The sequence below is a fragment of the Stylophora pistillata genome, chromosome 7, assembly GCF_964205215.1.
Source record: "Stylophora pistillata chromosome 7, jaStyPist1.2, whole genome shotgun sequence".
In the NCBI taxonomy this organism is placed as follows: Eukaryota; Metazoa; Cnidaria; class Anthozoa; order Scleractinia; family Pocilloporidae; genus Stylophora; species Stylophora pistillata.
In genome coordinates this window covers 1,331,548-1,345,482 of record NC_142525.1, presented here as the reverse complement: position 1 = coordinate 1,345,482, position 13,935 = coordinate 1,331,548, and the positions used below count along the sequence as shown (strand labels likewise).

General features: G+C 37.2%; 1 protein-coding gene across 1 annotated transcript; it reads left to right on the top strand.

Moving 5' to 3' along the window:
• The first annotated feature begins 49 nt into the window (after positions 1–49).
• On the top strand, positions 50–13,935 carry LOC111328480 (glypican-4). Its single transcript, XM_088728843.1, has 6 exons — positions 50–454; positions 641–805; positions 6,130–6,827; positions 7,478–7,611; positions 11,139–11,273; positions 11,621–13,935. Exons 1-6 carry the CDS (start codon positions 301–303, stop codon positions 12,051–12,053), a joined length of 1,719 nt encoding a protein of 572 aa, XP_088584969.1. The 5' UTR covers positions 50–300; the 3' UTR covers positions 12,054–13,935.

Below are 13,935 nucleotides of genomic sequence, written 5' to 3'. Positions count from 1 at the left end.
AGATCCCGCCTCAGAATACGTAATGTCCAAGTGTAATTGTCCAAGCTTGTCAACGAGAACAAGCGAAGTAATTAGCGCGGACTCAGATCACTGGCCCAGCGGGTGAATTTATGTTTTACTGCTTTCCCACTGTTACAATTTAGTCAAACATTTACCGTTGGAGCATTTAGGTCAACTTGACTGAAAGCGTAGGCGAACTTATAGCTAGCGACTTACGAATTCCGTGGTGCGGTAAAGCTTGTGAAGTGACGAGATTTTGTGTTTAGAGCACAGTTGATTGCGTTCGGAGTTTTATCAACAATGGTCTCTTTCTACGTATTCCTTGTTGTGCTTGCCACCGTTTCTTCTGGTTTTGGTCAAGATAACGATAACGAACCGTCTTGTGCTTCAGTGAAGACTGCTTACAGACAAAAAAGGTTGACAGATAGTGATGTGCCGCAATGGGCTGTGAGAGGTATACAGTGCTGTACAAAGTGTGCCATACCAACACTCCGTGTGCTTTATAAATATGTGGTTGTTTCTGACCATTCTCAGTGATACCTACGTTTTGTTAATGGTCTTCTCTCGGCATGGGGTGTCACCTAGTAAAGTTCGCTTTTCATTCTGATATTATCGCTAACACATTTTGTCTTTACTTCAGGAGATGACCTTCGCGTTTGCCCAAAAGACAACGGTAAGCAATGCTGCTCACAGCAAATGGAAGATCGCTTCGCTGTCTTGGCGAGCGATGATTTTGACAAGGCGGTCTCGTCGAAAGTTAGCGAATTGAAGAGACAGTTTCACCTTCAGGAGAAGGCATTTGACGGTGAGTCATTTACGACAAAATGTACAAAGTGTTAAAAGCGTGTGGTAAAAGTTTGCGAGTGAAAAATGAATCCGTTGGCATTTCGAATGTACGGAACACAGCGATTTTAATGCACGCGCTCTTCGCGTTAAGCTGATTTCAACAACGAAAACTTGCATCTGCGTTGATTTTATTTCGAGTTAATCGTAGATCGGTGTGACCGTGAGTATTTAGTCTGTACGGGAATGTTTAGAGGTCATTTTCTTCAATATAGGTCGATCCGGCTTGCTCCACAGGAAATTGAACAAAATTTAAAAGTAAACATCAATGTGCATGCTTGATGCTACTTTACGCATAAGCCTGAAGCAATAATTATGTCACACTAAATATTCTGTCATTCCGGTTTTAGGTAATCCCTGAATACGCCAAACAAGAATACACGCTAAGTCAGTTAAACATTTTCAAAGCTTTGCGAAAATTGCACGCGCTTCTAGGGAGGTTGATTCGTGTGGACAGAGAAGACGACGGAATCGAAGGATTTACCGTAAATTTGGAAATTATCAAAGTAAATAATGATAGCTGCTTCTGTAACCTTATCTTTCTATCTCCTCTTTGGAATGTCCAAGAAAACAAGCTTAAAATTTATCTGGTTGTGTGTTATAAGCTCCCACGAATTGAGCTTCTCTGAGAAAATAATTCCTTCTGTGGCATTTCCAATGGATACATCTCGCTTTTTTGGCAGTCTGTGGTACGTTTTGAATAGGATTTTACTCTGAATCGAGATTTTGAAGAGTTCGTGATGCGATCTTTCGGCAAAGTATTCCAAACCGTTGGTATTAAATTACTTTCCGCTCTGGGCTGCCTCTTGGCTCAACAACGTGGTCATTTGGTAAACTTTTCGTAAAGCCGACAGGGTATGCTTTATGTCTGTCGAACAATCGAGTTTCATGATGAACCAGCACCGTTTATTTCAGAGCACATGTTTTGGGGAGATTACTCTACTGAAGTTTTATCGTTGCTGTTGAAAGTCGCACAAGTACCCCTCCATTTTTTTTTTTCGGCTGCAGTGTTAATCACAAGCCAATGTTAAATTTAGAATCGACTGTTGTTTTGCGCAGGATGTCATTGCCCGAGGCTATTGAATGTTGATATTAATCGGAATGGAATATGTATTTCTTTTATTGTGAAGTTGATTGTTTTCCCAATTTCGCGGTTTTCTCGGGTCAGCGAACGCGCTACTCAAGCTCAAAATATATTTTACCGTCGAAGTACCATTGTCGTGACGTTTGACTGATCTCACATCTAATATATACTGCATGGGAAAATTAGACAGCGAAAAGAGAGTGAATTTATAAATCCAACAGAGAAGACACAAGTGAAATTGTCGAAGAAATGAAACGATTTCTACCATAATATGATCATCATTGGAGTGGCAATGTTGTGAAATATTAATTAAGAATTTCGTCTTTTACTGGAATATGTAATGAAGTTGCTGTAGTGAAGTTTTAATATTAATATTTGTTTTATCATAGGTTTTTTTTCCCCTGATCTGAGGGCATTTGATATTGATCCCAATTTTTATGCAAGCCTCCTAGTGTCCCGTTGATTGGATTTAACCGAATTTGTCGAGGTCTTTCGAAATTGTCGTTAGGCTGAAAATCTAAATGCAATTGTCGAAAGCGTACCAACTGCTTCAGTTCCTTTATTACTCCAGGGGATTTAGATGAATTAAAAAAAGCTAATTTCAGGGAAACGTGTTCTTTTGCACGGAGGAAGAAGGAATGAGATGTAGACTCGATGAACATCCGTCGTTTGCCACAGCAGTGTTAAACAGATTTAATTCCAAGTACATTAAGAGCAATAATGAACATCCCTTGGTATATCAAGTTCAAACATATGGTGAATTTGTCAGAGTCCACTGAAAAGTGGTTTTTGTGAATAAATTATAAGCAGTCTTTATCAATTTATCACTTATCTTAAACATAAAACCATTTTTTTTTTTACTTTCTATAACATTCCAGAAATATTCAAGTCCAAATCTGTATGCCTGCTGTAAAGATCATGAAAAGCTTGAAGAGGGCTAGACATTTTTATTGATAAATCCTCTTGCAAAATTGAGAGGGTTAGGAGGATGTGCTCAAAAATTATTTCGGTTTGGTGAAATTGAGGCTTATATTACCTCTTTTAAATTTGTGAAATTCAGGTTTAAAAATATAAATGTGGTTCATATTTCATGAGACCCGAACTTATGAAAGGTCAGACTGTTTAGCCTCAAAATTACCCTCTGTCATGTGAAACTTCAGTGGTTTTGCTTTGACTTTGTCAGGTAGAATGCCTGCTGTTTTTGAGTGGTTGCTTGAATAGGATGTTCCAAGGTCTTCTATCTGTGTTTGGAAAGGTCTAAGGAACTTTTTTCAAAGTGAAATTGTAAATAAAGCCACTTGTCTGAGTTTGTTTTCATTAGAACTGTGGTGTTTTAATGTTCTTTCAAAGTTATGGCTGTTTTCTATTCACTGGAAAATGTGAAAAGGCAATTCATTTTTTTGTGGCAGTGTAATATTCTGAATTCCCGAAACCTAGAAGTTTGCAGAATTTGGTTTGGCTGTTTTGTTTTTTTGGGATTTTAGGTGTTATTTGATAGGTGGTTTGTATATTTCTGATTTGTAGTATTTTGCATTAGACACATGTATTAAGATTTCTCAGTGATTGGGAAAATTCTTAAGGTTGAAAACAAGTAGTCAAATTTTTCCTTTACTTTTGGCTTGAATGACACAAATGAACTTCTTTTTTTTTTTTTTTTTTTAATCTTTTTTTCCTAGAAATGATAAGTGCTGCCATTTTTTTTTCTGGCTCAAACAACATACAAATAAAAACTTTTTTTTTGTAATTTTTTCTGGAAATGATCAGAGTTGTAGCATTTCTTTTTCATTTTTGGCTTAAACAGCATATCAGTAACATCTCTTTTAAATTTTTTCCTATAAATGATAAGAAATGAAACATGTGCTTGAAAGCAAAATATTGATGTTAATTTTAAAGTATGATTGAAGTCGTTTACAATAAGCTCATCAAATTTACAGAAATATTTCTGCTACTGAATCTAAATAAAATATGATTTTTATTTTAAAAATTGGCTGGATTTGCAGACATGGCAGGTGATTGTCACCTGTCTATTTTCACCTTACTTTGAGACTTGTCTTAAAAGGCATTCATCTCTCTCAAGAAAATAGGCATTCAGTTACTTTTAATTTCTGGAATTTTCCTCCCTGAATTTTCAAGTTACCTTGATTGTGTTTGTATTTTCCGTTAACTATACTCTATTTGCTCTATCTTGTTGTCAAAAGAAGTCTAGCTGAGGAGTTGAAATGCACATCAAAAGCAAAACTGTGATTCCATGTACTATCAGTTCATATAAATTCAATGAAGTATAAATAAGTAGCAGTAATGGTAAATGTCCACAACTTTCAGCTTTATTGAAGGAAAGACCTGTTGTGGTATAAACCACACAACAAGCACTAAATTACTTTAATTCTTGCAGTAAAATACCAAAAATGGTTGGAAATTTGAACTCTTCTTCCACAATTTAGTGTCATCAGCTGCTTGTAGATCAATTTTAGGCTGGCCAATCAGTGCAAGGGAAAACAACTATTCACTTGTGTGGTGTAGACTTGCTCTTAATATTTCCATCTGCATAGGAACAGATCCATTGTCCAAAAGTAATGTTAATATATTTATGAACAATCTGTCAAACCTCTTAATTGTGGAATAGTATTTAATTGTGGAATAGTATTTGTTTAGCTGGTGCAAGGTGTTTGCTTGATAAGTGGTTCATAACTTACCAGATGTCCTCTCTGTTTTCTGTTAATGTGAGTCATGATGTGTAAAATTTTCTGGGAAGAGGCAAAATTTAGTTTTATAGTTTGGACAATGAACAAAACAATGGTGGTAAAGTAGGGTTGTCATTTGAAAATGTGTTGGATGTATGGTCTGAACTTAGTAGGCGATTAAATGGAATTATCCTTATGTAGCAAGCTTGACATGTTGCAAAGCCTGTTCCCCCAGAAAAAAATTTGAGATTTGAAACTCGCTGAGATATGATTTCCAGCATTCTGGGAAATATTTAAGTAACTTTTTTATCCAGACATTGATTATAGAATCATTTCAAAAACACTTATTTTCTGTCATTAATCACAACTCGCACAAAAAGCCTGCACAAAATGGTCTTGCAGCTTGAGGGTTGTGGCTGGCAAGTGGCTTCTAATGACAGCCCTTGTGAAGTTCCTATGACTTGATGCTGAGCATGTAGCACTGTATTTGGTGGAATGGTCAGCGATTGTTTACTCATAAAGGAGGTGTTCTTCAGAAACATCCTCATTTTTATATCTGCTTTTAAAGTCTATTTCTCTAGGTTTGAGATTCCACAGAGTCACATAACCACAAGAGCAGAATTATGTCTTCAAATGTGTTCAATATTCAACTGTTAATGTTCCTTTTGATTTGTTGTTCCTAAGTGCTAAGACAGATCATTAAGAGATCAAAGAAGCAAGAGTTACACTCTGTTAAACCTTTAACTCTGAAGATGCAATGACTAATTCTCTTCTAACTCCTTTACACGTACATTTCCTTGTAAATTTAACTAGACATTTAAGTCTTATATATTGTAACACCTTTGCCTGATAAGCTTGTTAGTTCTCCTAACCTGTGTGTGTGTGTGTGTGTGTGTGTGTGTGTGTGTGTGTGTGTGTGTGTGTGCAAATTGTAAGGAGTTACTTATTATCCACTCTGGAGGGTTTAATGGTTAAATCAAAGGTTACTAAGTCAGGTTAAAAAAGTTGATGTCCAATTTCCAATTTTAAGTGTATTTGAAAACTGAGACATTTTTTGGATACTTAAACTTGTCTGAGATAGTTTTGCTCATGCTTTTTAATGGAGCAGGTAGAATTGTTGTTGTTGTTGTTTCTGAAGTGTACTTCTATTGTAATGTCTTTTAATTTTATTACACGACTCGGGCAGTCAGAGGGCCAATAATTAAAATCAACCAATCAAAATGCTCTATTGCCAGTCAATATTCTCTCAGTATTGGACAAGGCACTGTCCCGAATGGTCCCAAATGATACTGCACTTGTGTCCCTTTAAACTTCAGTCGTATAATAAATCTCTTATTAAACAAGCTTGCTCGGGACTTTACTGGAAGAATATCGACCCTCGGTCTTTTTTGTACTGATCTCGCTGCGCTGAGTCCGTACTGTCAAGACCTCAGGCCGATATTCTCCCAGTACGGCCCTCGCACTTGGTTAATGAGATATATGTATGTTCCATTTCTGATGTATTTTTCCCCATTTGTCCAGCACACTTCCGGTCATTGATCAGGAATTCCCACCAGTCACTGGATGATTACTTCAAGAAAGTCTACCTTCATTATTACTCTCAGAACAGCAAGATATTCACAGATTTTTATGGAGAATTGATGAAATATTATGGGGGTGATTCCAGCTCTGATATGAGAACAATTTTAAACAAACTGTTCAAAATTCTCATGCAAAAAATGTTCCAGATCATGAATCTTCGTTTGCAGTTCACTGATTCTTATCTACAATGTGTACCAGAGCTTATGGATCAGCTAAAACCATTCGGAAATCATCCACAAACATTAAACACTCAATTAAGAAGTGTTCTCATTTTTGCACGAGCCCTTACAAAGGCACTTGATGAGGTGCGTGATGTTTTCGTTATGCTCGAGAATGCAATTTCTTCGAAAGGCTGTCGGGATCAACTCATCAAGCTGAAGTACTGCTCGTGGTGCAAAGCTATGACATCACTAAAACCTTGTCACAAGTTTTGCATGGATGTACATACGGGTTGTTTGGCTGACATAGCAAAGGTGAACGACCATTGGCAGCGGTATTTGGAGGCTGTGAATGAACTTCTTGAAAAGCTTACAGGAACATACAATATTGAAGTTATCCTGTCTCAAGCGCACATTAAGATGTCCTTTGCCATTATGAACTTCCAAGAACCATCAGTGGTCAAAACTGTCCAAGAAAGGGTAAAATAAAAATTTTTCTTTTTTTTTTTTTTTTTTTTAACTGAGATTTCTCCTGAATTGCTGTATTTCTCAGTTAGTGAATTGCTATGGTCTCTTCACGAGCCCCTTTACAGGGTTGTTGCTAAGTGCCAGCTGCTAGTGAATACACTAGATTTTTGGGGCAGTGATCACTGGGTAAAGCACAATGGGCACTTGAGGTTACTCACTTACAGCTGCTAACCACCTTGGAGCTGCCTCATTTAAAATTTCAGCCAGCAGGGTAGTTTCTTAGATACAACCTGCCTTTATCTTGTGAGACAATTTGTCTTGTGCAGAGTTCTCTTCCTGTCAAGAGGGTGGTCTTGAAGTGACAAGTGAATTTTAAAGGAGTATTGTGAAATTACTCCTTTGGTTTTCAGCTCTTTTTTTTTTTTTTTTAAGGGGGGGAGGGCTTTCTCCTTTATAGAAGTGTAGTTGACATGCTTAAGTATACTTCTGTTTCTTATTAAATGAACCGTCACTCTGAGCTAAAAAATAGCTTTGGATTCCAAAACCCAGTTGATTAACCATCATTTTCATGCCCTAGAAGTGAGATCTTTTTCAACAATAGTATATTTAATCATGTAATTGATGCTGAATATTAAAACACTTGCTATTTTAAACCTTCTCAGGTATTCCAAACATGTGGTAAACCTGATTTAACCAAGAGATCAACAGATGACTTTTTCCTTGAAGGAAACAGTAGACAAAGAAGAGAAAGTGATGCTGCTTTACCCAGAAAATCTTCAGATGTCACCTTGGAATCGTAAGTGTAGAAATGTTAAATCTGCTTGTTTGGACCATAAGAATGATTTAGGAGAACAATGAAGTTATGTGATTATCTTAGTCAACATGCTATTTACAAATGCTACAGGATTAAATACAGATGTAAATTAAAGAAGGGTGCAGGGTATCCTAAAAATCCTTCAGGACTTATCATAGGATATCCTATATTTCTTAAACACGAAGGCGCCCTATAAAAGGAACCTTAGGACCCACTGGACCATTTGTCAATCAACTGTCGTGTGATGTAGAACTCTTAGAGTCAAGTCAGCTTGAGCTACAGCTACTCCAAAACCGTGAATAGTGGGTGCATTCCTCAAAATTGTTTTATGTCTTCATCAAAATACAATAATTTTTGAGATTTGTATTTCCTTTCTCCAATGGAAACTGTCTTTATTTGTGGCGGTAAATTTGAGATCGAAGTAGGTGGTTCGCACATTACCTCATGCCACCATGCTGGTGGAAGTAAACAATAGATATCTCATTAGCTCCTTTTGTTTGTCTACCAGCATTTAAATTTGACCTGCACATGTCAACAGTGAGTGACAAATGAGCCTAGGTCTTCCCAGGGAAAACTTCCTTATATAGCGCGCCTTCATGTTTAATATTGTGAATACAATCAAATAACTGCATGGGTCAGTGAGGTAGACACAAAAATACTCACAAAAGCAATATTAATGACTATTGGATGACACTTGATGGTGATCGAAAGTAATAAATTAATTACTAATTGATACATGTCAATGTAGAGATAGTTCAAATGGATAAGGGGGTAAGTTTCCATAGAAACCTGTGGTGCTGCATACTGGTAAGGGGTAACAACTGAAGGCAATTTGGTTTTATTGATGAAGTTAAAAATGTAAATTGGCCACTGTAAAAAGTTAAAAAGCTGATGGTTTGAACATTAGCCCTTTTGTCAGAGGGAACTGAGGTTGTGTGTGTGTTCATATACAGAAAGTGGAGCTGTACTATTGGTGGGCACATAGTGATGAGAAAAACAAGGATGAATTAGTAGAATGAAAAGCATTCGTTGATAGCTATGGGATTATGAGTGCTGATATGAAAGATAAACTTTTGTTCAAGAGTTTTGTGGCTTTCTGAGCTACCTAAATGTAAGGGAAGACCGTAGACTGCTATATGCTGCCCAGAATGATTATGTAGATTAAAATTCTCTAGCTACTGGTTTTGATGCGTCCTTGTCATTCTTTCTACATCACGGAGGTGTTCTCGGGATCTAGTCATCTTCCTGTCTTGTCGATTTATAACTTTTTGCAAGTTATGCAGTAGATGACATTGGCAGAGGTGCATATGAAGAGATCAGTAATCTCATTGGATCATTGGGGTCCCTATATTTTCTCAGCATTGTGAATGAAAGGACAAGTTTTGCATCATGCGTGAGGGCATTTAAAAGTTCTGGGTTTGTCATTAGTTTGAAATGAACTTCTAACCAAAAAGTTGCCTATGTTTTTGTCACATTTGAATGAAGTAAGTGGAGGTTGCAAAAAGGTAGTGCCAGGTTGTGGATTGTTTTGAAGTAAATTAAAGTTTTTAAGAATAATGGATTTAACCGTGCAGTTGTGAGGGTGAAACGTGAGAGAGATCAGGAAGACTTTTAAAAATGTCAGCTTTAAAGTGCTACTGAAACGTAATTTTCATATACGAGATTTTTGCAATAATAGAGTTTGAACGTTGTTTGCAAATGCTGTGTACTTTTTTTGGGCCAACGCATAGCGGAAAGTACATTTTTAACCATTCGAAGTTGACCGGCTGAGATCAAAAATTTCGGCCATCTTGGCGCGGCCAAAACAGCCCTGTGACGTCACTGGTTGTGTACTTCTGTGAAAGAAGGGTAAAAGCATGGAGTGTGGCTTGCATGTTGTGAAGCCGAAAGAGGATTTCAGGCAAAATGCCATCCTCTTCTTCTTCATCGGCGGCCACATCGGCATCTTGGCTATCTGCGAGAGGTTCGCTTGGATAGGGAGCAAAATTCCCGACTGATACCGAGAACGAATCTCTACCAGTCTATTTAGTTAATCGGCAACTGACGAGATCCACAAGATTAGGATCGAAACTGCGGTCTTGCCTGACCATCTACAGAAAATGTCGAAAGACATTATAATGGCAGATGGGCTACTAAACGCCCCGGGCCAAAGCAATGCCATTCAGAGAGTGAAGTAAACATGGAAGCCTCATACGACACCGCCACTGAAGATGATCTACTCGGCAAGTCTGAGGATAACGAACAAATCCCTCTGTACCAAATGCCTAGCAGAACATGCCCACAATCCCTACAATATAGGGCGAGGGCCAAAATAAGAGCAGACGAGGATTTCAAAAATGAGATAAAGCAAATCCTCAACAACGCAGAGCAAGAAACAGTAAAGGCGATCATGTGCTTCTATGAACGTGAAATCGGTCGTTTTGATACCGAAATAAAGAAAAGAAAACGAGCCAAAATGGCTGGAACACTGAACACTAACAACTGTAGTACGATCGAATCAGCGCGCGTGGCGCAAGCTGAAAGCAATCAAGACAACTTAACGATCGAGACAGTCAAAAAAATAGCTGTACATCTACAAAGGCGAACGATTTGAAAAAGACACAATCCCTGATGTGCGTACTCAGTGCCACACGTAAAGCAAATTCTCATGAAAAACTGGCATTTAATAGAAACACAACCACTACTGAGTGAACTATACAAAAATCCGCCGCTCGTATCTTACAAAAGAGGGCAGTCGCTCAAAGACATACTCGTGAGGGCTAAACTTTGAATAGGCTGCTCTAAACACATGCCGGGGAGTCGTATAGGCCTGTCAACCTCATTTTATGCCACCATCTTCCTCTTCGCTACTGGAGACAACTTCGCTTCGTTCAGAAGAAGATTCACTTGACAAAACTTCAATATCTGCCATCTCCTTCGCCCACGAATACAAACAAACAGTGAGTGAAATAAACCACGCTATCGGAGTAAACACAACCAGTGACGTCATCAATCCATTTCGCTCAGTACCAGAGCCCGGACATGGTTTTGTGTAAAATTTTTGATTTGAACGGTTAAAAAAGATATCTTTCGCTTCTTTTTGGCCAAAGCAAACTATCTCATGATGATTAGCATATTCAAAACTACAAGTTAGAGCGAAAATCTCAGATACGAAAATCTCGTTTCAGTAGCACTTTAACTCTTTACGGGGGCCAGTTTACAATTTCAAAGTAGTTGGTAAAACCAAATTAGAGCTACCTCAGTTTAATTTGGAGGGTTGGAGGCTATACAACATGAAATTTTCGTTAATAGTTTTCCAAGTTTTAGGAGCTTGGAATTTAGTACTAAGGAGACCATAATTATGAAGGAGGGTATGGTATAAAATATTGCCTGGAGTTCGACATTGATCAGACTTTGCTGTTCAATTATTTTGGAAGACTTCATGTACTCTTTCCTTTAGGATTTTGATTACACAAGGCATAAAGGCATGATTACATTTTTAATAACAGAAATTCCCTCTTCTATCTTAGATTAAAAGCAGACTTCAAAACAAAAATGAAAATGGCAGATAATTACTGGACTTTTCTACCAGAAATGTTATGTAGTGACATAGCAGGTGACAAAGACGAGCCCTCACAGTGTTGGAATGGTACTGGCAAAGGAAGGTAAGTATTTCATCTTATTTTGTTGCCTTCTTATCATCTCACATAAATTATCAGCAAAGGAGTAGTTGCAGTAGGAGTGCAGGAAAAAAAAAAAGGCAGCAGACAAGATGTTCAGATAAAGAGTTCAAATGTTGTGATTGGCAATTAAATTGTAACTTTTCCCTATAATGTCCATGTGTGATTCAGCAAACAGGTAGGTAGAAGTTGTTATCCTGATCTAACACCAAATTCTTGTAACTATTTATAAGGAAATGTGTTGCAGCTAGAGGGGAGAATTTACAATCAGAATCTTACAAACCAAAATGTTAACCAACAAAGAATGAAATTTCTGTTTTTTTTTTTTAAAGTTACTCACACCCAGTTGATGGAAGAAATGCTATTGAGGAAAACCCAACACCATCTGTGGTAAAAGCAATTGAGAAATTGAAAAGCATAGAGAAAATGATAGAGGAATATTCCAATGCTGCAGTGTATGGGGATGACATAAATATTATCACCACAGATGATGAGGATGATGAGGATGAATCAGGAAGTGGGAGTGGTGATGGTAGTGGTGGCAGTGCAAGTGGATCCAATGAAATACCAATTAGCACAGATGCACCAACCCCAGACCCCATCAATGGCATTGGTGACCCTGACAATGATGATATGATTGGGGGAGGGGTTGGGGTTGGGGAAAACCCTCAAGCAGGATCAAGGAACTCTGCTTCACAAACTGTACTTGGAGCTTGGTTATTCTATTCAGCTATTTTATTGTTGTGTTCTTCACTTGTACCATAATGGTATTCAGGAATGGGATTCCTTTCACTGTCAATAACACAAACAACACTTTAACAGTACAGAGTGGATTGTCTGCACATTGTCTTTGAAAAGAGTATTTAGTTTTGATACTGATCATCAAGACATTTCATCTATGTTATTCTGTGCAGAAATTTCAATTAAGCCACAATCTCAAACTGCTTTAGAGACAAGCTAGACCGTGAATGAAAAAGATCAAACTTTTTATTTGTGAATATGGGAATTTATTTTTACAAAAAGTTACTGGAATGAATGTAAATTAATTGACATGTAAAGTTTTGACTTTGTGCAACCATGTGGAAAATAAGTAGTTCTTTTTTCACCTCAAATTCCTTCTCAAAATATTCTTTGCTTTGTAACAGTTATCATAAGTTCTCGCAGATAGTCTAGGGTATTAAGACTTGACAGAAATTGTACATAAAGTCGACCTCACTTTTTCTGGCACTTTGGTGCTCAGTGATAATAGGAGTTAGTTGGCAAAGCTTTCAGTGTCATCTCGAAAGGATTTATTAAGATTTTGTAACAGAAGGAGCTTTGTGCTCAGACTTTTTTTAAAACTACCTAATTGGACATAGTGTGCAGAACACTGTCTAATACTTTTTGGAGCTGTTTAGGACACTGGTGGAACTTAAAATGTCATTAAGTTTGCTAAGAGAGGAATTGCTCCAAATTTAAGTTAAGTAACTATAACCAGAATATAGAATAAGAGTAGTTTGTAAATCTATGTTAAAGGTACTCAGAGTTAAGTGCAAGTAATTCTAGGACTGGCAGTGCAGTGGGGTGGAGTGGTTGGTTGGTTGTGAAAAATCTGCATCCTGGAATGAAGGCCTCCCATTTCCTTCACTGTGGCATTTGGAAAGGAGGTTTGATGAAAAAGGAACGGTATTGATGAGCCCTTGATGGATTTTTGTATATTTTCCTACTATTCTTGAGGTCCATTGAGATTGCGATTGTTGTGGTTTTGTAATGCTCAATTGAAAAGTGCTTTTAATGCAAGTGATAAAATCTTAAGTGATTCAAACTTGTTTGTATAAGATCAGTGACCAGTCTCTACCTTTTGAGTTCATTAATGTCATTCATTGTTTGTCTCAACCCTTCAATCTCCACGAGTGACCAAGAGAATTTCTCCGTACAGTGTCAATACAATATCAAGCAGACAAGGGAAGAGAATAAAGAAAATTGTCAATTGGAAATTTAGTTCATCTAATCTTAAATTCTCCAAATCAAAATTGTATGGCAGACTGCAAGGAGAATTATTGTTAGAAAGATCTTGGCAAAGCCATGCCTAGAAGCTAGAGTGAATACCATTACATACTGTACTGCTATATGTTGCACCAGGTCAATTATTATGACCACAGTTTGGACCGTGATTCTACTGTACTATTATCGTCACTTTGTAACTTGTGTGAATTAATACTGGTACAGTTTTTTCAAACAATAGGCATTTGATGGACAACTTAAAAGACTTGAGATGTGATTTGGGAGTTTCTTGTGGACCTGTTTTGATATTTTTTTTAATGATTGAAGTATGATCTAATCTAAACATTTGTCCTGGTCTTGGATTTATTACAAATTTTTTACCTTGTAATGAAATTATCTGATGAATTATATTTTTTGGAACTGAAAGAAAATTTTCTGTGAAGTATTTTCATTATGGTTAGGTGAATTAAAATGTGGCCTCACACATCCCAGTCACTTCTCCTTCTTTCAGTATTCCACCAGTATTTGTTGTTTTTTCCTATCAGTGTTCACAATTGTGAAGTTAATTATGTTTCATTATCAATTCCTTGTAAAGGGAATGACTTTATGCTGAAACAATATTACTGGTATTATACAAAAGATTTCAAATAAATATGACTTCCAA

Excerpts from the sequence above, each read along its gene's own strand:
- LOC111328480 (XM_088728843.1), top strand. The coding sequence starts at position 301 with ATGGTCTCTTTCTACGTATTCCTTGTTGTGCTTGCCACCGTTTCTTCT. Across the intron at positions 806-6,129 it reads TCAGGAGAAGGCATTTGACG|CACACTTCCGGTCATTGATC; the intron begins GTGAGTCATTTA and ends CCATTTGTCCAG. Across the intron at positions 11,274-11,620 it reads AATGGTACTGGCAAAGGAAG|TTACTCACACCCAGTTGATG; the intron begins GTAAGTATTTCA and ends TTTTTTTTAAAG.